We start from the raw sequence: 25,391 nt of genomic DNA, 5'->3' as shown, positions 1-25,391 counted from the left end.
ACAGTTTAAATGTTGTAAATTAATAGTTTAAATGTTATAAATTAATAGCTTAAATGTTATAAATTAATGGCTTAAATGTTATAAATTAATAATTTAAATGTTATAAATTAATGGTTCAAATGTTAGAAATTAATGGCTTAAATGTATAAAATAACAGTATAAATGTTGTAAATTAATAGCTAAAATGTTATAAATTAATAGTTTAAATGTTATAAATTAATAGCTTAAATGTATAAAATAACAGGTTAAATGTTGTAAATTAATAGCCTAAATGTTATAAATTAATGGTTTAAATGATGTAAAGTAATAGCTTAAATGTTATAAATTAATGGCTTAAATGTTATGAATTAGTAGCTTAAGTGTTGTAAATTAATTGTTTAGATGTTATAAATTACTTATTTCAATGTTATTACTTGGTATTTTTTTTTTTTATTTACCTTGTATTCAAGCTCTTCTTCGATGTTCACTCTCCGAGAGCTCAGGCACAAAAGCGCTCGCGCGCGACCTCCGTGTTCCTTATATACCTTCACAAAGTGTCGAAATGTCAAACAAACGATAACGATCTTTTGACATAGCAAAATACAGTTTTTCCATTATATCAAAATCAAATTGAACGATTTCTTAATTTTTATCGTAAATTGGCGCCTTCAACGATTTTATACGGTATTCATTTTTGTTATTTTAATAGTTTCTACAAGCTAAAACTAAATTCTTACTTCTTTAATACTAGTTTTCGACTATCAATTAGTTTGAACAAAAAGAGAAAAAAAAAGCCTAACGGCAGTCGATGACGTTACTGTGAAATAAGTTAAAGTATTAAATAATCAGACAGATAAATTTCATATTAAGCATTATATTATATTATCGATATTCGTTCATTTACTCGTTCTAATTACAAAATAAAATGTTCTTTTTTCTTCAATAACACCTACATCACTGTATGCGATATTTAAAATTCTTATTTAATACTTACTTAAAAGTCAGGTTCTTTTTTAATTCCTCTCAAGTTAAACGAGTAAATTTACTCGTTATAGTTGTAACATAAAATGGCTCTTCTTTCTTCAATATCGTTTGCATCGCTGTACGTGACACAGATATTAATTATGTAGCGAATAATATTCTTCGCTAGATTTATCAAAGGATTTATTAGGCTTGAAGAAGTATCAAATTCTATGAAAATTAACCAAATGATTTTATTCGATTAGTATACAAAAATATCTATCGTATTTAGCAACCTTCTTTTATAATAAATTCTGCTCGGGTCAATTATTTTATAATAAATTGCATATTATGCCACTGTATATTATATTTGCCTATAGTTCTTTTCTTTTTCTAATTCATTGATTTTATTATTAGCCTTGTTAATTTTTCCAGCGAATATCTATTGTACGTACATCTCCGTTATGCTCAGATTTGTAACATCGTCGGACAACTATCTTTTTCGTAAAATAGTTCGTACAACCGTAAAATCGTACTGTTTTAAAAATCTTTATTATTAATTAATCATTACAGGAGTGAACTTGTCGGGGATTTCGTGGGTATGAATTATCGTAGAAAGGTATAAAATGATTCGATGCATTGTAGCTGGTTTTCTTTTTAATAAAAATTTATTTCATGTTATTCCTGGCAAATCACATGCCGCGATTAATAACTATGATATACGTTCAGTATGGACTCCAGGTTGCTGCGATTAGGCCATCGAGAAATTACACGAAAGACGGAGGAAGAGTAACGATTATCCTCGAATCTGGCGAAAGCCTGACGCATCTTCATCTTCATCTCAAATTGACTAGTTTCCATTCTCATTCTAAGACGAGTATCGCAGAGAGGTTCGAAAAATAATTTTTCGTTGGAAAGTCAGATTCTATTTGATTTTCATTTCTCCAATCTCTACGGAGACTTTCGTTCTTCCAGAATTTTCTTCTTTTTTAACGAATGCCTTGACGAAGGATCTCTACAACATCAGTCATAACAGCGAGAACTCGTTTGAAACAGTTTACCGCTAGAAAGCTAACACATCGTTGGACTTTTGCACACTTACACTTGATATGACAGAGTTTAGCTTATTTTTTTGTAATATTAAGTTACAGGTGCTTCGATAGATCTCTCTCTCTCTCTCTCTCTCTTAATCGAAGAGATCTTAACAAAAGATAACGATAACAGTTCGTACTTTAATACCTCGATGAAAGAAATTTTATATTTTAACGTTTCAATATTTTAATGTTGCAATAGTATAATATTTTAATAAGAATGGAGAAATACGTACGTTCGTGTACGATTTAATATTTTTAATCGGCAAAAATGAAGTTGGAAGGGTGGAAAAACTATTGAAAAATATTTGGATAATTTTTCATCGAAGCATCCGTAAGTCGAACTTAATTCGATCTATCGAACGATGGCCCGCGGTTGGTTCGATCGTAACGTCGGTTAACATTTATCAACGGCTGGACCCGCCAGCAACATCAAAATACAATTTCTTTTGCCAAGAGGAAACATTGAATTATAGGCTCGCTCTATCAGCTCAAGATCAACTTCAATTGACGACTAATTAGACTCTTTGGAAAGTTTCACATCCATCACGATCACGACAGACACTACGCACGACGATTAATTCGTTTCTAAGTTTCTCTTTGTACAGAGCCTGGTGTCGTAATATCTTCAAATATTATCATCGATTCACTGCGTACGAAATATCTTTCGTCGAATGTAATTTTAATTTATCGTATCGTTCAGTCACGTATTTATGGGAATTAAAACGTTCTAAGAAAAGTAAGATTTGTAAAAGAAAGAAAGAAATTTTGATTAAAAAAAAGGAGAAAATATTAAATTACGAATTTAACAATTTCAAAATTCTATGAAAAAAAACTGAGAAAGCATTTTGTTTCATAACTTTTAGATACGTAATTTTTGTATACTATGTACATTGAATGCGTCAAACGTGAGAAACGTTTGCATCTTTCAATTTCCTAGAAATGCATAGAAACGCGCAATTTATCGATAGATACGAAAATGTCACTAGATTCTAGTGATTAAAATCGCTAAGTTTGCTAATACACGTAATTGAATCAGCGCACCAGGCTCCGATTTTCCATTACTTTATTGACTATGTCAGAACATCGATCTTGTATCGCTTATTCATAATTATAATATAATCTTCGTTGGGAATTTTTTCATTTAAATTACATAGCGTGACGTGACTTTTGACTCGCCTTGCATACACGACACGGACGTTGCCTCTTCAAAGTAATCGTACGGTGGTACAAAATAAAGAAGAGTTTAGGCATTTAAATCGCTTAGGAAATTTCACGCCTGTAGATTATTTAACAGTTTTCTAACTGAAATGAAAATACATAGCTAAACATTTACGAACGTAGTAATACGTTTTTTTTTTCTTAGCGAATATAGAAATGCGGAGAACAATAAAATTAGTAAGGAAATTTGAGACTTTGGAAATTTGAAAATTAGGAGACTCGGCAGCTTGAAGAAATTGCAGAAGTTGAGTTAAAAAATTGAAAACTGATAAAAGTCGAAAATTAAGAAATTTGGAATTATTACAAAATTTTTAAAAAATTTTATCACACTTAACACTCACAAGAGTACAAACACGACACGGTTCGAGGCTCTCTGGTAGAAACCGAGTCCAAAAGAAATTTCTTTTACCAGCTGCTTCACAGTTTAAAAACGCAGTGAATCGTGTTCGCGTCCTGGCTCGTCGCTGTCAGCCGCAATGCTGGCGAAACGTTGGAAACAGGTTCCTTTTGAGTTTCCACCCGAAAGCTTCGAACAGTATTACGTAGAGCAGCGCTAAGTGAGAGAATCCGCTCTGCGACAGCCACAAATCTCTTAATAAACGTAAAGTCTCGATAAACGTAGTACTACGTTCTGTATTGAAAATATTTTCAATAAAATATTTCCCATTTTATTGAGAAGGATAAAAAATCGTATTACTACGTTTCTCACCGAATGAACAGAAAGTTGCGAAAGAATTCTGTAGTAACACGTTATTGACTTATAGAACACAGTTGCGGTTGCTTAGAAGGTATCGTTAGTGCAACCATACGCGGCATTGTTTAGTCGATAAACACTATCTACTATCAGACCAAATTACACTGTGCAGAAACTCGTGTATTCTCTTATCTAAAATATTTTCAGTATATATATATTTTTAAATATATTTTCTATGTATATATATGTATAGGTATATATATAGAAGATGATCTTTACACGTGATTAAAAAACTCATTAATCGACGATCAATCTTGTCGATGAATTAGAGTTAAAAAAAGAGAAATGTAAAAATAGTGAGTCTTTTTTCTCTTTTCTTCGAGCAGATTTCTTTCTCTTTTTTTCTTTCTTTCGTTCATATTCGTCGTGAACTCATTCGTAGAAACTTGCCGTGGTCCCATCTCGCTCTGTTCTTTTTTCCAACGAAATTTCAGTACGAAGAACCCAGCCACGGTTTCGTTGTATCGAGCTTCTCCTATTAATCTTTCGTGTATTGACTAGAAGAACGGGCGTAACGAGCTGACAGCCAGATATCAAATTACCACCATCGAATCTGTAATCGCGTCCTTTTGCTTGGTCAAATATCGTTCGAACAGATCGACATGATTTTTTGCGAACTGTCGCCGCGTCGAAGCGTATCGAAGATTATGTTTTTCTTGGTACGTTGGGAATGGAAAACTGAAACGCGGGCTATTCGAAAACCAGGACATTCGATTGTGGGATCATTTGAAAATTAGAAAAGTAGGAAGTTTGAAAATTGTTTGAAAATTTACTCAAATCGAACGTAATTATCGAATCTTTTTACAGATCTTATCCACTAATTCGACCACATACCTTAAATAAAACGAAACAAGAAATGAGAAATTTGTCAAATTATACTTTCGTAATATCTTCCCTCTAGAGAACCAATTCTCCAAATTACAATCCTCTTGGAAAACTAATTCGTCGAATCGTGCACAATTCTCTGTACTCGAGCGATTCTATTCTGCAGATATACATCTCCATTACGATATTTGACCACCGAATTAGTTACTTGATCCCAAAGCCTGTAAATTGATATGGCTGACAACTTAGAAGGATCATATTCCTCAGATTAGAATGCAACCGAAGCAGCTAATCGGAGAGAATAGTGAGATACGGCTTAAGTACGACACGCACTATAACGATGCTGCATATAGCGCGCTGTATTGGTGAGATACATAATGGAAGTTAGTTTGAGCTTACACGATTTCTCGCCTGCGTATTCCACACACGACTACTCGACGAATCTTAGAAATCGATTCTCATCGTCATTGGGGACGGTAGTCGGTGGATCGTAGGACAGGCAAACAGACAGCGAAATAATTCAACACCAGAATTACCAACCTCTAAATACCATGAAAATAATGACAACGTGATATATACAGAGTGTAAAAAAAAAAGGAAGTTTAAGACTTTGCGAGGAATATCGATGTCCTTGAAAAAACACGCGTGTTTCTATTGAGTTGGCAACTAAGTGATTGCGGATTTTGCCATTAGGTGGTATTGATAAAATCCGCAATCATTTAGTTGCCAACCCAATATTAACGACAAAAAGAGACATTTTTTTTCGACGAGTTAAGTAGTTCTAACGTCAATGTTCCTCCCTTCTATCTCCCCGCTAGAATCCAAGTTTCTAAACTGCATTCGAATTTCTCCTCTCTGAATCTTCTAACGGTTAAGTAGTGCACAGATGATTGGACTGTTTGGAAAAATACTATGCATAGGAGCTTGATCTCTCCCCTCATCTTCAACTTCAGACACGATATTATTTCTATTTCCAATGAGTTTGTCTTGCTTCTATCGATCGGGGAAAGAACACGAAGCAATATAGGGAACGATTATTATCGTCTGGCTGTCTCGTGTTTATAAACATGATTTCTCATTGCAACGTTGCTACAACTATCGTTCGATCTTAATTCCTTTGAATTTTGATTTCTTTGAATTTCCTCTGAGAGTCCGTTTGATTTCCTCCGCGTAATTTTGCATTTTCTTTATTTGCTTTTGGATTCCTTTCTTTCCTCAAATTTCTTTTTTTTTCTTTTTTTTTGCTTCAGCAAAGATTACGAAGCTGAATCCAGAAGCCGACTATTTCACCCAAAGGACAGCGTATCTTTTTCTCATTTACCATCACTTTTCGCCGTTCGAAAATTCTTCGCACATCCGGAAAATAGGAATATTTTTTCCCCTACAGAAAAATGTTGTTCTCGTTCCATAAATCCTCTCTCGGCCCCTATGGACCATACGAGATAAAACGATGGTTCAGACGTCGACGTTGGGCGAGACAGGTCCATCGAAATTACCATTCGTCACAGAGCTGATTTTCTCCTCGTTGCTATTGCTGTAGATATTGTTGGCCTTGGTTGCCTCGCGAGGACCGTCCAGGAAATAAGTGACCATGCTACCCTTGCCTTTCACCTGAATGGTACCACGACAGGTGAGCGGATATCCTTTGGCGATTAGGATGTCGCGAACTTCCTGGGTGACCTGAATCCCATCCAACACGCCTGTAGACTCCATCCTCGAGGCCACATTTACCGCGTTACCCCAAATATCGTACTGCGGCTTTCGGGCGCCTATCACCCCGGCGACGACCTACATTGGAACAAGTTCAAAAAAAATATATCATCCACTGGGATTTCTTCTCGGACAAATTTGATTTTTACTCTGCACCCGTTTTTGAAGTGTTTTTTCTCTTTCTTTTTTTTTTTTTAAGTTCTATCGTATATGAGGAAAGGGGAAAAATTAATTTTGGAATCTGGAGAAATTTCTCGTTTTATGGTTCACCGTATATCAGAATAGGTTTAAACATTTGTTTAATGGGGTTTTATTTTTTTGTTTTTAAGTTGTATCGTATCTGAGGAAATGAGGAAAAATTTGTATACTGGGGCTTCTCTTTTGTGGAAATTTAATTTTGGAATCCGGAGAAATTTTTCGTTCTATGGTTCACCGTTCTATGGTTCAACATTTGCTTAATAGAATTCTAATTTTTTTTGAATATTTAATTTTTGGTTTATGTATATTAGGTTGGCAACTAAGTAATTGCGGATTTTGTCATTAGGAGGTATTGACAAAATCCGCAATCACTTAGTTGCCAAGCCAATATTTACCACATTTTATTGTACACCAGGACAATTTCAAAAGTTGGTTTGTCAAGGTTATCCGATTTTTAGAATGTAGGGGATTTGAACTTTATTTTGGAGCAGAGGAATTTCAGGGAGTTTGTCTAATACTCATGTTCCGTTGAAGTTTGTAGAATTTTGTTGAGTGTTTAGACCTGGACGAAAGGAGATGTTTTGATGAGTGTCGTACAGCTAGTGCGAAATTGATCGACGTTACCGGTCCAATATTGATGCCCACACGCAACCGGAAGTTGTTAAAGCTGTGTTCATTAACAGACGCCAGCTGTTCGCGTATCCTGAGCGCGTAGTCTGCCATCGCGGTCACGTGCTTGTAATCTTTCATGTCGCAGGTGTTCTTCGTTAATCCTGCCGAAAGAGTACAAAGGAAATTCTCTTAGAAGATTAAAAATTGCCGGGCCTCTCTTTTCTCTTAAAATAAATTGCCAGGAAAATACTCGTATTCTTCCGATAAAAGGATTTACAATGAGATTTAACGCAACATATCAGCAGTAACGCAACATTTACTTTGAATCACTGAATATTCAGCAATGAGAAAATGCGGTCTCTTTAAAAAATACCCAATTCTTCTGTAAAAAAAAAAACTTGCAAAACGTTTCCCAATGTTTCATCACGAAGAATTCAGAATCTTCGAAAAACGAAACAAACAATATGGCAAACTAGGTCGCGAAAGATTTGCCGAAGAGATTCGAAAATATAAGAAAAAAAAAAAAGAAAAAAGAAAAATAAGAAATGTATAGAACAGACCAGTAGCCTGTGACACGGAAGATACGTAGATTTTTCCCTGAAAAAGATAAAGCTGGTCCTCTGTTGGCATTAAAAAATATGTAGCAATAGGAAAAAGGAAGAGAAACACAGGAGATACGACGCTGCGAATTTTAATCAGTGCCTCGTTGAATAGTGTAATCGGGTAGAAAAGAGGTGCACAAGAAAAAAGAAAAAAAAAAAGGAAAGATGGTGGTGTAGGTTCTCACCGGATGCAGCCATGTACGTGGCACCAGTGCTCTTGATCTTCTCGATGTATTTGTACGGCTCTTCAGCTAGAAGCTCGTCGAAATCGGCGATGATCTCGTTCAACAGCCTGAGACACTCGACGCCCTCGTTATTCGCCTCGAGCTCCACGTAAAACTCGGAAAAGTTAGGTATCGAGGCGAACATTATGCAAACGAAGTCGCACTGCTCGTGGTACAATTCCTGCAATCGTTAATTACATGGAAGAATGTTGATAAGCTGACGGGCAGAGAAGAATTTCGATCCAATTAAAAATATCGGGACACAATTTTTCACTATAAAATCCAAGACTGTTCGTTTAAGTTTCTATTAAGTGGCAGATATCTTCAGTAGCAAAGATATTAGTTCCATAGTTTGCTATAATTAGGATAGAAGAAGTCATAGGTTTTGTTGGTCTTCGTGAATCTTAATTATCGCCCGATAAAATTTATATGATTTCTTTTGTATAAATAGTTTGTTCTTACGTCTGAATTAACCGTAGATAGGAAGTGGGCAGCCACGTGTTCCGGAAGTATGTTGGCCAGCAGCTTTTGGTTGTAGGCTTTCAGGTGCTCCATTTCTTCTTTCTCCTCAGTTGCTTGCAACTTCCATAAGAAGTCCAACCTGTATTCACCAACAGACATTCCACCTTTTCATTCGTTATTTTTCCCAATTCGAAGAAATAGCGATTGAGAGGAATCTTGGCATTTTATTTCAATTTGTAAGCTTTCCAAAAAATTCACCCAAATTTGGAGAAATGATCGTATTCGTAAGGTTATGATGAAACCATTACTTGTTAATGGGTCTGAGTATTAATTTTATTGCGAGTAAAAGATATTACCTGTAAGTAGCTTCTGTGTGCTGGGAATGAGCAATGAGACACGTCATAAAGAAAATCACCAGAACACCTGCTAACCATCTTCCAGTCAATTCTACATCTCTTTCGTGTATGGCTTCGTAGATACTGATGGATAAATAGCAAGCGACTACTAGGCTTAGTATAGCTACTTTGAACACCGATGTTAAAATCTGATAGACAGCGCAGGTTATCATAACTAGCATCACTAGTACCGGAAAAAGCTGTAACATATATCATACGAAATTAATGTGTTAATACGTATAGATGCAGAAATCTAGGGATAATAGGAATACAGATACAGGAATGGCAATAATAGGCGTTTTAAATTACGATCTGACTCAATTAGATTTGACTCGTTGACTTCTCTTCGCTAGGTTTGTCTCATTTACTTGATTTAGCTAGCTTTGACTCACTTTCGCTTGAATTAGCTAGGTTCGACTGCGTTTGGCTCAACTTGTCTAGGTTTGAGTCACTTTGGCTCGACTTTAGCTGGGTTTGACTCAGTTTGGCTCGATTTTAGTTGAGTTTGACTCAGTTTGGCTCGAATTTGCTAGATTTGACTCAGTTTGGCTCAGCTTTTCTAGGTTTGAGTCACTTTGGCTCAGACTTTTAGCTGGGTTTGACTCAGTTTGGTTCGACTTTAGCTAAGTTTGACTCTGTTTGCCTCGAATTAGCTAGATTTGACTCACTTTGGCTCAGACTTTTAGCTGGGTTTGACTCAGTTTGACTCAAATTGACTAGGTTCGACTCAGTTTGACTCGATTTGTATAGCTAGGTTTCACATAATTCGGCTTAATTTAACTAGGTTTGAATCGGTATGGCTCGGCTAAAGATCCCAAACTAGGTTAAGCTTAACTAATCCCACGCTCGACTCATTTTGTCTCCGATTTAAAAGTGTTGTACCGCTCGAATTAATCAGCTTGCATTAATCAGCAAATCGAATAAATAGCTCATTTCGATTTCGATTGATGGTACAGTTTCACTAGGTTAGGTCGGAAGAAGCTTGATCTAGTCTTGTGCAATTATCTTTGAAGATCCATACAAACTTCATTAGTGTAAACTCGTGTAAACTGAAGTTAGATTAAAGCACAGAGTCATCGAATCGCGTGCATGTGCATGGAAACGATTTTGACGTAGCTTGGGAACGCGGTCTGAGTTGCACACAAGTAGCAGCCATCGCGTTTCCGGTTAATCCCGAGTTAATTCAAGGTGGAGCTTCGCGGCTGGGCACATCGAATCGATCACAGTTACTTACGTCAGCAAAGACAGTGTAATAGCAAACATCGACGGGCGTGTCGATACTCTGGAACGTTACGCTTGAATTATCTGGCCACTCGGTCAATGAAGATGTCACGTTTCCACACACGTGACCATCTTCCAGTGTTACCTGCAATCGAAAAACAAATCAATCGGTTTCCATCGCGTTTCCAATTTTTTCCTCCTAAAAAGTTCTTTCTCGATCAAACGACGCGAGAAGGATCAGTGAAAATGAAACCGAACCATGCAAAATCCAAAATGATCCATCGATTGTCCTATGTTGTGTACTTTTAATTGTCGTTTCGATTAGAAACTGGTCCGGTCTACCAAACACGCGCAAATTCATTCATCGATCGCGTATGTTTTCCAACGCTTCCGTGCACTCGTCCGCTAACGTGTATTTTTATATTTAGTTCCTTGGCAATTTTTGCCACCCACGTTCCAAATTTAAAACTGTTGCCATAAAAGTTGTTTCTCAAACAAGCTTCAAATATATCTCCAACTATTTTTAAATCAGCTTCTTACCACGTTTGCCGAACTATTTAGCGTGTAGAAGTTGAGGAACGACGTATAGTTTCCGCTACGGTTGGCCTTGGTTTGACCAAGTTTGGTATCATCACGTTTTGTCTTTACATATCCGCACTATACATACGAATCTAACCGTAAAGTTCCACGTGTTTTCTAATATCAGCTTGACAAAATATACGTTTCGATAGAACTTCCATTTCTTGATTCGTTCGCTGACAAATTCTACGTAACACAACTTTGTACAAATAGTCTCTATTGGGTTGGCGACTAAGTGATTAATCTTTCAAAAATAATAGAAATTAAGAATAATATTCTATTTATGGAAATTATTGCTCCAATAGGGGGAATTAAATTTCAACAGTAATAAGAATCAGGATAATCTGAATATCGTCGAGGTATAGCTATTAATCCTAAAGAGTGTTGTGCGAAGAATGTTACATTTACTCCAATAAATATTATAGTAAATTGAATTTTTAATCATTTTTGATTTAGTATTAATCCAGTAATTAATGGATATCAATGAATTAATCTTGTAATGATTGCAAAAACTGCTCCTATAGGTAAAACAAAATGAAAATATCCTACTACATAGTACGTATCATGTAAGATAATACCAATTGTTGAATTAGATAACATTACTCCTGTTAATCCTCCAATCGCGAATATTAAAATGAAACCAATTGATCTAATAAATGTAACATTAAAATTTATTTTAGATCCATGATATGTTGCTTATCATCTAAAAACTTTGATTCCTGTACGTATGGAAATAGTATTACGATTTTATCAGTAGTTTGTGTAAAATAGAAGAGAAACTCGCAGAGTTCTCTTAGTTTCGTAATAATGTTAATACTCGATACGTGTTTAATAGTTTTCTATCTGTCAAGTAGTCGAGGAAAAATAGAATTCTAATGAGATCGTAGGTCAATGTCGTTCGTATTCTCTGCCAGATCAATGGATTTATAGATTCGTCGGTGATGGATGATGGCTATAGCTATCTATTTCATTATATATACCTAGTATTAAATGATGATCGATAGCCACTCTCATGAATTTTCTCCTAATAATACGCTGCGCGAGATTCTGTCGGATTTTGAGGAATTACACCAGCTTTCAGACAATACTATACCGAGCAGGTGGAATGCTTGCAATCGTTGATATTACAGTGGATTTCTCTACACTGTACGTCCATGTTACTACGTGATAGGCAATATAGACGAAGCTAAATAACGAACGACATTCAGCAATATAGCGTTCGATATTCATATAGTCTGTTAAGAAATAGGCTACTTGCTCAAGGTATATCGTAAGTAAATTATTAGATGGTGTTGATAATTTTGGATCTTAATTGCCGAAATAATGCTACAGGAACACTAAGTTTACACTTAGAATTTATCTTAAAACAGTTATATATTTATTTGATAAACGATTTCAAGGATATTCATCGATACACATTTGCACGTGTAACATCAATCCACATCAGAGACCAGGGCGCACACCGAGGGCAACATGGTAGCCAGATCTCTACACATCCTTGACGCGTACCCTCAATAGTCTTAAGGACCCACCATGGGTCCTGGTATTTTCATGGTTAGGATCCTTCAGACCAAACAATTATCTTTTATTTTAAGTGCCCCTTTACGTTTATTGCTTCCTGGTCCACCAACCTTCTTATTATCCAATCGAAAGCGGTGTCTACTGTCCTCACTTTCCAAACCAAAATTGTCATCAACGAATCCGATGGTCCAGTGTCCTTAGACACACCGACCCCCTAGCTTTCCTCCGCCACAAAATCGTCACTAAACTTACTTATTCTCTGTCCTTAGGATAGTCAACATATGTTTACCGGTTTCTACCCTTAGACCAGTCGCGTACTTGATTTATACATACGCATCAGTGTACATTCAGTTGTGACTATTAAGTGGAAAAATAAAGTTTAATAAAAAAGAAAGTTAATAGTTGTGTTTTGGTTTAACCTTGTTTTTATCATATAATCCTCAAGTTTACGTGACACACGCGTCTCAGCACTTTCTTTGTGTCCCATCTTCCTCCATATCAGACTGTTAACTGACTGAACAGTTTAGGTTCCCTTGTTTTCGAGACGCACACACATGCTTCCACACACTCGTATTCACACACACGTATCACTACTACGCAGCTAATCTAGTCTAGCACGTGGCTACCATTCATCGCTATCTAAAATCTTTCTCTCGGTTTAGGTGGAAGAACCTGAAGAAGAAATAATTTGAACAGATTTATCTGCGTTTTCGTTATTAACAAGCTGCTTGCGAGTAATAAACATACGTGAACAAATGTCTGTAGTATAGCAATGTGTATTACGTTGAAGCACTAGCTTAATGTTGGGACGTATAGTGTGTAGTACTGTAATAACGTGAGCTTACCAACGGTGATAAAGCTGTGGCGAAAGTGAGAAACACGACACACGTGGCTAACACCTGAGCGACTCCTCGATTCTCGAACACGTGCACCGCAAAATCTCGCAGACACTGTGGCACTCTCTAAAGAAACAGAATTTCAACGTATATCGTCTACGTAGTTGAAAGATTCGATCTCTTCAAATCTTCAGTTACAGTCTTATTCTCTTTTGAATAGATTGGCTGGAAAATCTCTGAAACGGTGTATTATCGTCGAAATAAATCGTTCTCGTTCAGTTACAATGCTCTACTATTCTCCAATTTCTAGTATTTTCTTTGATAAAAATTCTCCAACGAAATTTGGAAAATACTGTCACTGAAAATTTGCGAGAAACCTTCTACCTAATAGCGCAACCTATGGTTGTTCGTTTTTGTTATGTTTGTCATTCTATTGGGCTGGCAACTAAGTGATTGCGGATTTTGTCGTTAGGTGTTAATGACAAAATCCGCAATCACTTAGTTGCCAATCAAGTACCTGGAAGTAATCGTGGATCGCGTAATATTTCGAAAGTACCGTGCTAGCGAAATTCCATAGAAATTTTCTCTATGCTTTTCCTTCTTTCTTTCCTTCTTTTTTTTTTATTTAATACTTTGTATTCGCAATTTGTCCAATTTGGACATTTGGTAGAGTTTTTTAGCTATTTGATTATCATTTGAGTGGCTACCCCCAGTGGGGTACCATCTTCGTGTTTGCTAGGTTATATCCTTTGTGACTTTCCTTCTTTATACGTACGGGACAAATGTCACGAATTATGTAATAGCCAGCGACGTATATACGAGACACGATTAACGACCTCGGCATTGTGACCTGGAATCACGCCACGAATTCAAGGTCAAGAGGAAGTGGCAAGATTCCAAAGAGCGAATGCGATCGATTTGCTCGCGATGCACGTTGCAACGCGATTCCTCAAATTCGTTTGAAGAATTCTTTCCCCACAGATAGCAAAAAGGGACGATAGTCCGAGCGAAGGTCTCACCTCGTTCTTCTCTGCCAGTAGTATCCCATTGATTGTGGCGATGATCAACGTGCTCACTGTCACACACGTGTAAAAGTATCCACTCCTGAAAAATGATTCAATATCGTAACCGTTATGAAAGCCTCTGGAGGCTTCACTTTTGCTCGGTCAATAGAACCGTTTCTGTCGATATAGAAGCACTTCGAAATACGCGGATACAGAACCGATACGATAACAGATGGTAGAACCGTAACTGAAGCCAATATCGGTCCTTTTCCACAACCTCTCTCATTTCTAACTGTTATATATTTTTCTAACTGCTGTTATCCTATTTCTGACGAACTATATCAACAGAAACCGTGTTCGACCTTCGAGTAGTGGCTGTCCAAAACATAGCAGCGACATGGAACCGAAAAATTTGGGAATATAGTTTGTACGGGAATATGTTTCGATTTACGTATACCCTTGTTGAATCTTGTTAACTTTCAATATCGGGCAAAGGGAAATTTGAACAAAGCCTTAAATCGATGGTTTAATTAACAGAATGACAGAGTTACCCTCGTAGAGTGATCGCTATAGCAATCACGACGACCATGTAGACGAAGCCGGAGCAGACGAAATATGCCGAGAGCATTCTGTCCCTTTCGCGCGAATACTGCAACAAATGGTTTACAAATAAACGGTTTCTTCTTTTTCGAAATCTTCACCGATACATAGCACTTTGTCAATTTTCTTACGAACAAAATCCTCGAATGTTGTTCCGTTTAAACAACAGTAGATTAGATCATTTCGATTTTGAGCGAGAACTCGATTTTAACACGTTCAGCCAGCGTGCGCCACCGGTGGCTCACGCTCGGGTCTCCCATCGGACGACGTGTACCACCGGTGGCTCACGCTCGAATGTTCCGTCGGACGGTGCGTACCAGCAAAAATATAGTTCGTTTAGTGACCAGAACAAATTGCCATATAGTTAAACGTTTAAATAATGGAAATTGAACGTACATTAACTGAAAAAAGTAGGATTTATTTAAACAAATAAGCATTCAATGTTATAAACTTATTACAAACACGAATATGAGCACAGAAATAAAATAGCAGCGCCGGCGTGAACGTGTTAAAAAATAATGACGATAATAGTAAAAGAATAAAAGCAAGTCAAAGACGAACACAAAATGGCGTAATTTATTAGAATTATTGCACGACCTTACGGCAGAGTAAATTATTGAGAATCTTTTGGAGGAAAGATAAATTATTTCAGGAATTATAAATTGATACGAATCTTTCAAATAAATTGATCGACAAGAAGGAGACAAGAATTTGCATTTACCTTCCCTTCGACGTCAGGCAGACGAAAAGTTAGAACAAAGGGCGTACAATACTCCGCTCTTAATCGATCTATGCTCCTGGCGTCGATTGCTCTCATCAGGTACTCGTTCACCTCGTCCTCCGGGTCCTTTTTCGCCTCGGTCGTCTCACCAAACCCTAATCTGTAGCAGGATTAATAACCGATACAGAAAGGTCCGTACAAGAGAAACTTCTTACATTGGAAAACCGAAAACTTCATAAATCAAACATCCGTCGCGAGTTAAGTTTTGAAAATTTTTCTTTCGATATCCCAACCCCTGGAAATTATATCGTACAATCGACCATTTTACACGATCCGTAGAAATATATTATTTAATATTTAAAAAATGATAAATAATGATATTTATTTAATGTAATAAAATTTTAAAAAAGTTAACTTTCTTATTAAAGATTCGTATTCCGAAGAAACTTACGATTTCGGAATGTACGAAGCGTAGGAAAACACACGCGCGTTGGTCTAAAATTATTTTCGCAAGGAGGGGAGAAAAAACGAAAAGGGGAGAAGAAAAATGAAAAGATACAACGAACAAGTTACTTGTTCTGTTTGCCGTGTTGCGAACCATGTCCCATCACTCTCATCTCTTTCGACACGTTGCCATTCGCTGGCAAACCTTTCCTCAGCCCAGACGAGGGTAAGTTACCCTTATACGTGTCTCCGGGGACAATTAGGTAGGTTTTGATATCGTGCTCCTTCAGATACGCGTTTCTCTCACCCCCATGACCCTCTTCCACCTCATAGACTCCATCAAGACAGTCCAGCGTTTCTTTCGTGATGTGCACTCGTCTGTACAGAAATAATCGCAGTTCGTCATTTCCAACACGACGAGTATTTTAAAAAATAAATCACAACTTTCTGTTTACCAGCTTCTTTAATTCGCCGTTAATCTCGCGGATTTTAACGTTGTTAACGCGTATGCGTTTGTCACGTTATTAGTTAATATCATTAGCGACGGAATTATCGATTTTAATTATGTTGAAATCATATCAGAGATCTCAGGTTTTCATTAACACTTTGACTGCCACGCCGAAATCACAAGTATTTTTATTATTCAAAGCATATAATGGCAAAATAATAATAAGTTGATGACGTAAGACAACGTTCTTCCCCAATGGATCGTTTATTTTATTGGTAGTCACCATGGTGACCATCGTGGCGCCTTGGTGACTGTTGACAGTGACATATTGTATCAAGGCTTCGTTTATTTCAACGAAGCATTCGCATTTGTTATTTCCTCGTAGGCAAAACGTGCAGAATATATCGTTGAAACGTGTGGAGGATATTAGTAAACAGTATTATGGTTATTTTTATGATTTCGACGAAACATTCGGCTGAAATGGTAGAGGTAAAAAAAATTATGTTTCTGACAAACCAATGGTAGTGGTAGATCAGAAGAGAGGAAAATGTGCTGTGGATTTATCAGATCAAACGATAGCATATTCCACATCAGATGGAAGAACCCTCGAGTGGTATAAAAAATTAGCTTTAGAGTTGCTGTTAAATACATCAATTTCAAACTCGATGATACTCCATAAACGAGCAACAAAAACAAAAATCAAGGTATCAGATTTTAGAATGGCACTCGCGATGCACCTTGCACAGTGCCATTCACCAGAGCCGTGGAATATACTTATTCGACAAAGATCGCGACACGAAATGCGGAGGAAAGAGGGGCAAGCGTAGCTGGCACGAAAATTTTGCAGAGAGTGCTAAAAAAAATGCTAAACAGTTAGGATTAAAAATTGCTAAGAATCGGGGCAAAAAGGTGACCACCTATCGTCCAGATTGTATCGACGAGTCACATTTACGTTCAAAGTGTTTTAACACAGTGCACTGTTAGATGCAACATTTCTTCTCATTTTTATTATCGATGTTCCAATAAAAATGTTTAATCGTTCAATGGGGCACTTTTCATTTCAAAGTATCTTCTATTTATCGGTTACATTGAAAATGCCCTAACTGTGAATTTTCATTCAATTTTTACGATTGTAAGAAGTTGAAGCGCTCCGCTCACCAATGACCACCACGTGACGTCGCAGGGGAAACTGTGACCAACGCGAATAAAATTTTCCCGCGGCTAATTTACATCGTCGTATCGCGATACTGAGATCAGGAAAAACAATTTTTTCTTAATATTGCCGCATTCTTTCCTTCATTCCCCATCGAGAATTTTTATTGCAAAAAGAAGGCGAAAAATTATGAAAATACATCGTAGACCATGTCAGAGATTCGTTTCCCCGTTGAACGTTCGCTGAAACGCGAACGAGGCTTGTCACTTGGAAATTTCGCCCCGAAAGGAAAAAGAGAATAGGAGAGAAACTCGCCCCGGTATTCCGCCGCTTTCCATGTAGTTGGCCAGGGTGACGTCGTTGCTCCAAACGTCGAACTGCCACTTCCTCAGGCCAAGGACCCCGCAATGAACTCTGCCTGTGTGTATCCCCACTCTCATGTTCACGTTCACCGCGCCAACCTCTCGATATAAACTGCAAAAGTTCATCGCCAGCTATATTGAGAATATCATCACGAGAATCGGATTTCGATTGATTTTTTCGGAATTAATTTTTTCTTATTGCTAATTAAAAAAAAAAATAAATAACAAGTATCGTTACAAAGGATAATTAGTTTCTTTAAGTAAATTCTGTGCAGGTCCAAATGAGGAATTATAGTATTGGGTTGGCAACTAAGCGATTGCGGATTTTGTCGTTTGGTGGTATTGAAAAAACCCGCAATCGCTTAGTTGCCAACCCAGTACATACAGAGTGTTCAAAAAGTTGTGACTTCTCTGAAACGGAAAACTACGATGTGTTACTGTGAGTTAGGAAAGATTGTAATTACAGAGGACGAGTAGCTGTTTCCTTGAAATTATTTATATAAGAATGTGAATGAGAAATTGTACTATATACAAGGTGTTCAAAAAATCATCCAGTCTAGACCAGCATGTGAGTGGAAGTTGGTTTAATGTAAAAAAAAGACAGCGAATAGAATTCCGTTTACAGTGAGAAATGAGTTAATTTTCAGTGAGAAATCGTGAATCATGTAGGCTGCTTAAAAAATTCTCTAAAGTCAGATCTCGTTCGAAGCTCGTTGAAAGTGAGAGGTTAATTACGTTTCTTTTTCTCAACTGCTATTGTAATTCCAGTTATGGACTTCATTCTTCCTGCAAGTGAATTAAGCGTAGATATGATGGTAATAAATATGATGGATACGATGATAAAGATATGATGGTAAATTACGACATACAGGGTGTTTGAAAAATTCCTCGGCCGTTGAACGTACCGTCAGGGATCCTCGTTGAAACTAAACCGAGCTTTCTTTGTATTTCTTAATCTCGTGACTACAGGTAGTTTCAAATTATACAGGTAGCTCGCATTTTCGTGGAATTATCGTTTAATAGCGTTTCCGTCGTATGATGGAAGAAATGGCGGGGCAGAAAAAGCTGGTCAGAGAAAGCGTCGTAAGAGCCGGAAACAGGGCAAACGAGTCAAAGTAGACCGTGTAGACTGTCGAGACGTGGATTCTCGTTATGAGACTGAAAAACACCCAGTCTTGTCAAAGGAATGATTTCCTTGGAGAATAAAAGGTTATTCGGAGTGGTGGCCGTAGAAACGAACATGGTCACTCTCGAGGATTCCATAATGACGATTTATAACGAAACAAATCGTAAATTCTTTTCAGAACGGAGCTCTCAAAAGAAGCTCGTATTCTATCTATTTTCCTTATAAAATCAACTGTAGCGCAAAGATATTTCCAAGGATGTTGTACAGCGTGTAGAGTGCCTCGCAAGAGATGCAAGCTCTACCCTAAGCTTTAATTGCAATTCGTTGCAAAATAAATAAAATAAATTCTCTCGACGATTTATTAACAATCTTCCCAAACGTCTATTTTTCCCATCCATTTTAAACAGAATTTCGTTGACAATTTATATCGGCAATTTTTCTTAACACTTTACCGACCGATAGCCGATTAATCGGTATTTATCGCCGACGTTTACCGACAGATAACCGATTAATCGGCTTATTGTCACTGACGCTTACCAACCGATAACCTATTAATCGGCTTCTTGTCACCGGCAATATTTCTCATTATTTGAGCAGTAATTTGTTATTTAGTACTAAGGTACCTTGCTCAGTTGCGTCGGTTGCGTTGCTTGGTAAGCTCCGACAGTTTTATACCAATTTGAAAAACTTACCGTTCGCGGCGAACGAAAAGAATGGTATGGGAGAGTCTAAGCCGAAACAGAGCCGGCGCCAGGGAGAATGTGCGCCTGAGCTGCCGGTCGGACGTGCGTATGCTGTTGAGTCGCTAGCGGTCGCAAAGTGTTACATTTAATTGCAATTTAAAGTTGGCTTGGCAACTAAGTGATTGCGGATTTTGCCAATACCACCCAATGGCAAAATCCGCAATCACTTAGTTGCCGACCCAATATTCGAAAAAGAATTTTCGTTGATAATTCGTTAACCGTGTCGATTGAAATAAAAGCGATTTTGGTTAGCGCTCTGCAGGGGGGAAATTAGCGGCGAACGTGTTAAGTTGATGAAAAGGGAGAAGCAAAGAGGCTCGTGTGATAGGTCAGTGTGATTAAAGCTATAAAAATATCGGATGCGCGTGGCAATTAATAGGACAAAAGACTCACGTAATGGCGCTAATCATGTCCAAACCCATTTCCACGCAGCAACGAGCGTGATCTGGTCTCGGTTCCGGAAGTCCAGAGACACAGTAATAGCAGTCGCCGAGTAGTTTGATTCGAAGACAATGGTGCTCAGCCGCCAGCGTGTCGAAGCTAACGTAACAAACAGATTACGGGATTTCCATGCGAATGATTTCTCTTTTAATTCATAAATCTTCAATTTCCGAAGAAAACTAAAGCAAAGTTTCGATCGGAACGTTCTAATGTAACAACTCGTATAATTGTTCAACGAAACAACGAAAAGACATGACCAACAGCCTTGATACAAAGTTCTAGTAAATTATTGATTAATGAAATTTTATTAAAAAAAAAAAAAAAAAAAATACATAGCATAGGAAAAATAGAAAAATGTTAAAAATAAATATGAAATAGACTAACCAGGCAAACAGCTTATTTAACAGCCTGACGACTTCCTCGGCAGTGCACTGATCCGACAACGAAGTAAACCCGCAGATATCAGCGAACAGGATGCTAGAAAATACAACAAATGCAATATTATATATTCTTCGGTATTATATTCTAGTCGTTATTATATCAGCATGTTAATTGGAATTCGTAAGGGTAGTGGATGTCGTACGACTTAACGAGCCTCGAGTGGCAGATACGCGTCACCGTAACGTATAATAGACGCGTGTGTCAGCCTGGTGTATAATAGGGTTGGATGTTCAGCTGTTTCGCCTCACTGAATACACCGTGCCAGAATTATTCAGCCAGATACGCGTGTCTATTAATTTTCACATATTTTATTAGCAATCTGATACAGTAGCCTGCGAATTTATATATATATATATATATATATATATATATATATATATATATATATATATATATATATGTCGGAGATGTAGAGACATCGAGCATTTCTTTTGGAATACTTGGGCTCGAGGTGACGCAACTGGTCGCTGAACGTAGCCACGGTCACAGGATGAACGTTTAAGAGAAGAAGTTGCGATATTGAGGGACACGCTGTATTAACGGACAAGCCCCGGCCAGGAGCAATGTCGGCTCTATGCAGCACTGCCTAGCAACGGCGCCTGGAATTTTGTTGATATTTCTAATGAATATGTAATTGACAAATGAGATCCAGGCAGTCTTTTATTGAGATCTCCTTGGAGAGTTTACGGATATCGGGGAGACAGTCTAGAAGATACCAAGCGATACAGCTAACGTAATTTCCGATACAGAGAAAATACAAACTATTGTACAAAGAGTTTCCCGTTGACCGTGGATTCGTTGATGAACCCAAGAATATTGTTAAAAGCGTTCGTTAAACTAATTTATTGTTAAACCTTGTAAAAGTTATATCTATTCGTGTTAAACAATTTAAGTGTAATATAATTTAGTTAAGTTAAACAATGGTAAACCCAAATGAAGAATTAATACGCGCCCACAACTCAAATGATGATTCAACACAAGACTCTAATAATAATTCGACATATATATATATATACATATATATACATATATATATATACACACACATATATATATATATATATATATATATATATATATATGTCGGATTCACATTATGATTAGGGTTGGGGTTAAAGGGCGTGAAACGAATCTTCGTTATGGCTAGACTTTGTCGTTATGCAATAGAGAAGATATTGACTAATGCAAACACGATTGTTACAGATATCGACAAGTAACCGTGGTAATTAGATACTCGAGACGCTAGTGACAATGATTCTAGGTTCGATAATGAATCCACGGTCAACAGGATAACTCTTTATTAAACGTAAAATACTTTAACACGCAAACACGTTTAATGGGACGCTCTTTATATACTTCTCGATGTGTAACTCTTCAAGGCGATCGCACGAATAATAGACTGATGGAAATTTTTCCTTCCTTTACGATTGCGTTCGTCTGTTATATACTGGTCCGAAGCTTCGAGAAGGTTCCAATCGCCGTTGCTAGGCAATCTCTGCTTGGAGTTTGATTGTTAATACAACCTGTGTCCCATTATATTGACATCTCCGAGGAAAAATGTCCATCCCGTGACCGCGGCTACGTTCGGCGACCAGTTGTGTCACCTCGAACCCAAAACCACTATCACAAGTCTCGAACAAATACAATCGCATTGAATGACAATTGTTTAATTACGGCTATAGTAGAATTTAGATTACAATATTACGGGATTTTTCCCGTAGTTCCAAACGGGAGGCTCCAGTGTCCTCCCATCTCCGACATATATATAACAGTAACGACTTAACTGCGTTACACGGGATTTTGTGTAACACAGTTAATTGTGCAACACGTGATAGAAATCGTACGGTGGAATAGGATTTATTTGGACAGATAGTCGTCTTTATATCAAAGACTTTTCAAGGAACTGGTTTCAGTAGATTTCTACTTTCAATGACTGAAGAGTGGATACAGCATTGTCTGGATACTACACAGTAGAAGAAGAGTGGTTTGAACAGACTGGCTTTCCTCTCTTTGCAAAAGGAATTAGGTTTCGGTAGATTTTTGATTGAAAGGTCTGAGATGTTAATACAATTGCTCCAATATATAGTGCATTGTAATTGGTTTCCAGAGACAGACGTCTTTCTATGGATGAAGGAACTAGCTTGGTACAAGGCTTGTTTTAAATAATCGACTGGTAAACGTGTAGCGAGCTGAGTGCTGTATAGTAGAATGTGATCGATTTTGTCGGACATGATCTCTCTTTTTGAATAGGAAACCGTGTTCGGTGGATTTTTATGGTAAATTATTACGCAATGAATACAGTGGTCTGTTTATTATGCAGTAGAATATGAATGAGGTCTGTAAATAGGTTTCTTTTAAAGAAGAAGAACGGCGCGGTAGAATGTGGTTAATTCTTACAGAAAGAATCCCTTGTCTTGGAAAAACTAATTGAATTCGATGAATTTGTAATGGAATACATTTAGTTAATGTATCGTACTTTAAATAAACTTCCTCCTTTGAAAAGAAGGATTTAAACTCGGTAAATTGCACGTAGTATTATTTATGAAGACTTCAGTTACCAACCTTACGACAAAATTGACCAAATTTGTTTTGGAGTAGTTTAATCTTCCAAACAAGAAGTCTCAAACCTCCAAACAAAAGCTCTCAAACTTTCAAACCTTGAAACAAAAGCTCTCAAACCTTCAAACAAAATGTTTCAACTCTCCAAATAAGACGTCTCAAACTTTCAAACAAAATGTCTCAAACCTCCAAACAAAAGCTCTCAAACCTTCAAACAAAGGCTCTCAAACTTTGAAACAAAAGCTCTCAAACCTTCAAACAAAAGCTCTCAAACCTTCAAACAAAAAGTCTCAAACCTCTGACCGAACTATCTCAAACCTCCGAACGTCTAATTCTAATTTCATCGAACTTAAATGCCCATAAGGCAGTCAAACTATGCAAAACCGATCGTCAACCACGATCAACCTGAACTTTATAACGACGCTAAATCTCTGAGATATTTTTTCTTTTTTCTTTTTTTTGATATCTTCGCGTCTGCATACTCGAGGCGCTACTCACCTGACGTTCTCGTGCCTTTGAATGTAAATTTTGTGAAACATGGTATCTTTCGGCTTCCCTGCGATGTCTGCCTTCATCTCCATGGCTACGTGGCGTGGCAACACGCTCAATAGAAGCCGTTCCTGCAAAAAATCAGAGAAATTTCGTCGTCGTTCATCGCGTACAGCCTCTCGTCTACGACGTTCGAACAGCAAAGAGCAAGGGGAATGCAATTTCCTCGTATCGCACGGGAATTCATGGTCCCGTCCTCGCATACTTCGCGTAAATATCCCATGGGATTGCCAGATTAGAACCATTTTTTCCTACCATTTTCTACCTTTAACAGCTGTTGGAATATATCTATTCCCATTATTATCTGTCGTGCAATTGAAGAAATGAAAAATTATAAATATGAAAGACATAGAAAATATTCTTTCTGAAATATTCTACACATAGTGCACGTCATAACGTACTTCACGTCATCCTAATTGCAAGTTATTAACGTTATTGGCTTGGCAACTAAGTGGTTGCAGATCTTATCGTTACCACCTAATGACAAAGTGCGCAATCACTTAGTTGCCAGCCCAATAGAGATTATCACGAACGAACGATGCAAATCTTTCAACGAAACTGAAAGTTTATTTAAAGAAGAGAAGGGAACAGGTTGCTGGATCAGAATATTCGCCGTTTCTATAACTTCGAGCCACCAGGCAAACGCTGAATTCTACCTATCAAGTGATTTCTGTATCTCATCTACGCTAATTGGCAGAGAGTATCAGATAAGATGCAGCCTAACATTTTCACGCAGCAAATTCATAGTTCTCCTTTGTCAGTGCCCTGACCATTCGATCTTCTCCGAAGATACAACACTTTTCTGTGATTTTCTGCATTCGTAAGGTGCCTAAGCCTAACAGGGGTGGCTGATGAAGCAACGACAAATACCTCGATCAGACAATTTCAGGGATTTTTCGTCTGAAACGAACTGGGAGTTTCGGTGAAAAATTTGGATTATTCGTTCATTCGCCTAAGTTCATGATCCCACCAGGCACGATCAAATGACCGGTTCCAAAATTTTATCAAAAATCGTACGTTCATCGTTGTTTCCTTCGTTCGTCTAACTTTGTGTAGATCCCTATGTCGTCTGATTAGTCAGTTTCTCAATTATGTGAACATAATTGTCGACATAGGAATCTACATAAAATTGGATGAACGAAAGAAACAACGATGAATGTAGAATTTTGAATAAAATTTTGAAACCAGTCAATCGACTGAAGAAGCATCTGGCGAAGTTAGTGCTAAATATGTGGCAAGGGAACTCTTGTAATTTGTAAACTCATAGGTTGTAATAGGATTTTTGAAGTTGCAAGCATGGACAGCTCGCTAATGAAATTTCGCGTATCCCAGGCTATCGAACGAATTGTTTCGGAGAATTCAGCGTTGTAACTTGATTGGCAAGTGGAACACAGCTGGTTCGACGTCTCGATTTGCCGCTATTAACGGCAACTATTTTGAATTCCTCTTGGTACTCCTGCCAGCTGGTTAGTTAACCACGTTACGTGGAAACTTACGGCGCTTTTAATAAATCTGCGCAACCCACACACCTAATCGCACGTCATTGAAACCTTTGAGCTACAATGCGAACACTGTCAAATTCGAATTTTGCTTGTCTCGACGTTCACTCT

General features: G+C 37.4%; 1 protein-coding gene across 2 annotated transcripts in view; it reads right to left on the bottom strand.

Moving 5' to 3' along the window:
- Window positions 1-1,588: 1,588 nt before the first annotated feature.
- The window catches only part of LOC122576494 (adenylate cyclase type 6), a 96,382-nt gene continuing 72,579 nt past the window's right edge, over window positions 1,589-25,391 (bottom strand). For both annotated transcript variants that reach the window (XM_043746881.1, XM_043746882.1), the window contains 15 exons: window positions 23,731-23,852; window positions 20,617-20,709; window positions 20,185-20,331; window positions 17,876-18,034; window positions 16,089-16,337; window positions 15,516-15,675; window positions 14,746-14,843; window positions 14,210-14,294; window positions 13,200-13,316; window positions 10,268-10,399; window positions 8,995-9,233; window positions 8,639-8,777; window positions 8,138-8,357; window positions 7,363-7,511; window positions 1,589-6,618 (listed from right to left, as the gene is read on the bottom strand). In XM_043746881.1, the coding sequence (XP_043602816.1) occupies window positions 6,286-6,618; window positions 7,363-7,511; window positions 8,138-8,357; window positions 8,639-8,777; window positions 8,995-9,233; window positions 10,268-10,399; window positions 13,200-13,316; window positions 14,210-14,294; window positions 14,746-14,843; window positions 15,516-15,675; window positions 16,089-16,337; window positions 17,876-18,034; window positions 20,185-20,331; window positions 20,617-20,709; window positions 23,731-23,852 (2,442 nt within the window). In that variant the 3' untranslated portion in view covers window positions 1,589-6,285. The remainder of the gene's footprint in view (window positions 6,619-7,362; window positions 7,512-8,137; window positions 8,358-8,638; window positions 8,778-8,994; window positions 9,234-10,267; window positions 10,400-13,199; window positions 13,317-14,209; window positions 14,295-14,745; window positions 14,844-15,515; window positions 15,676-16,088; window positions 16,338-17,875; window positions 18,035-20,184; window positions 20,332-20,616; window positions 20,710-23,730; window positions 23,853-25,391) is intronic.

The sequence above is a fragment of the Bombus pyrosoma genome, linkage group LG16, assembly GCF_014825855.1.
Source record: "Bombus pyrosoma isolate SC7728 linkage group LG16, ASM1482585v1, whole genome shotgun sequence".
NCBI lineage: Eukaryota > Metazoa > Arthropoda > Insecta > Hymenoptera > Apidae > Bombus > Bombus pyrosoma.
The sequence above is the reverse complement of the archived record's forward strand: the minus strand, read 5'-3'. Positions and strand labels throughout refer to the sequence as shown.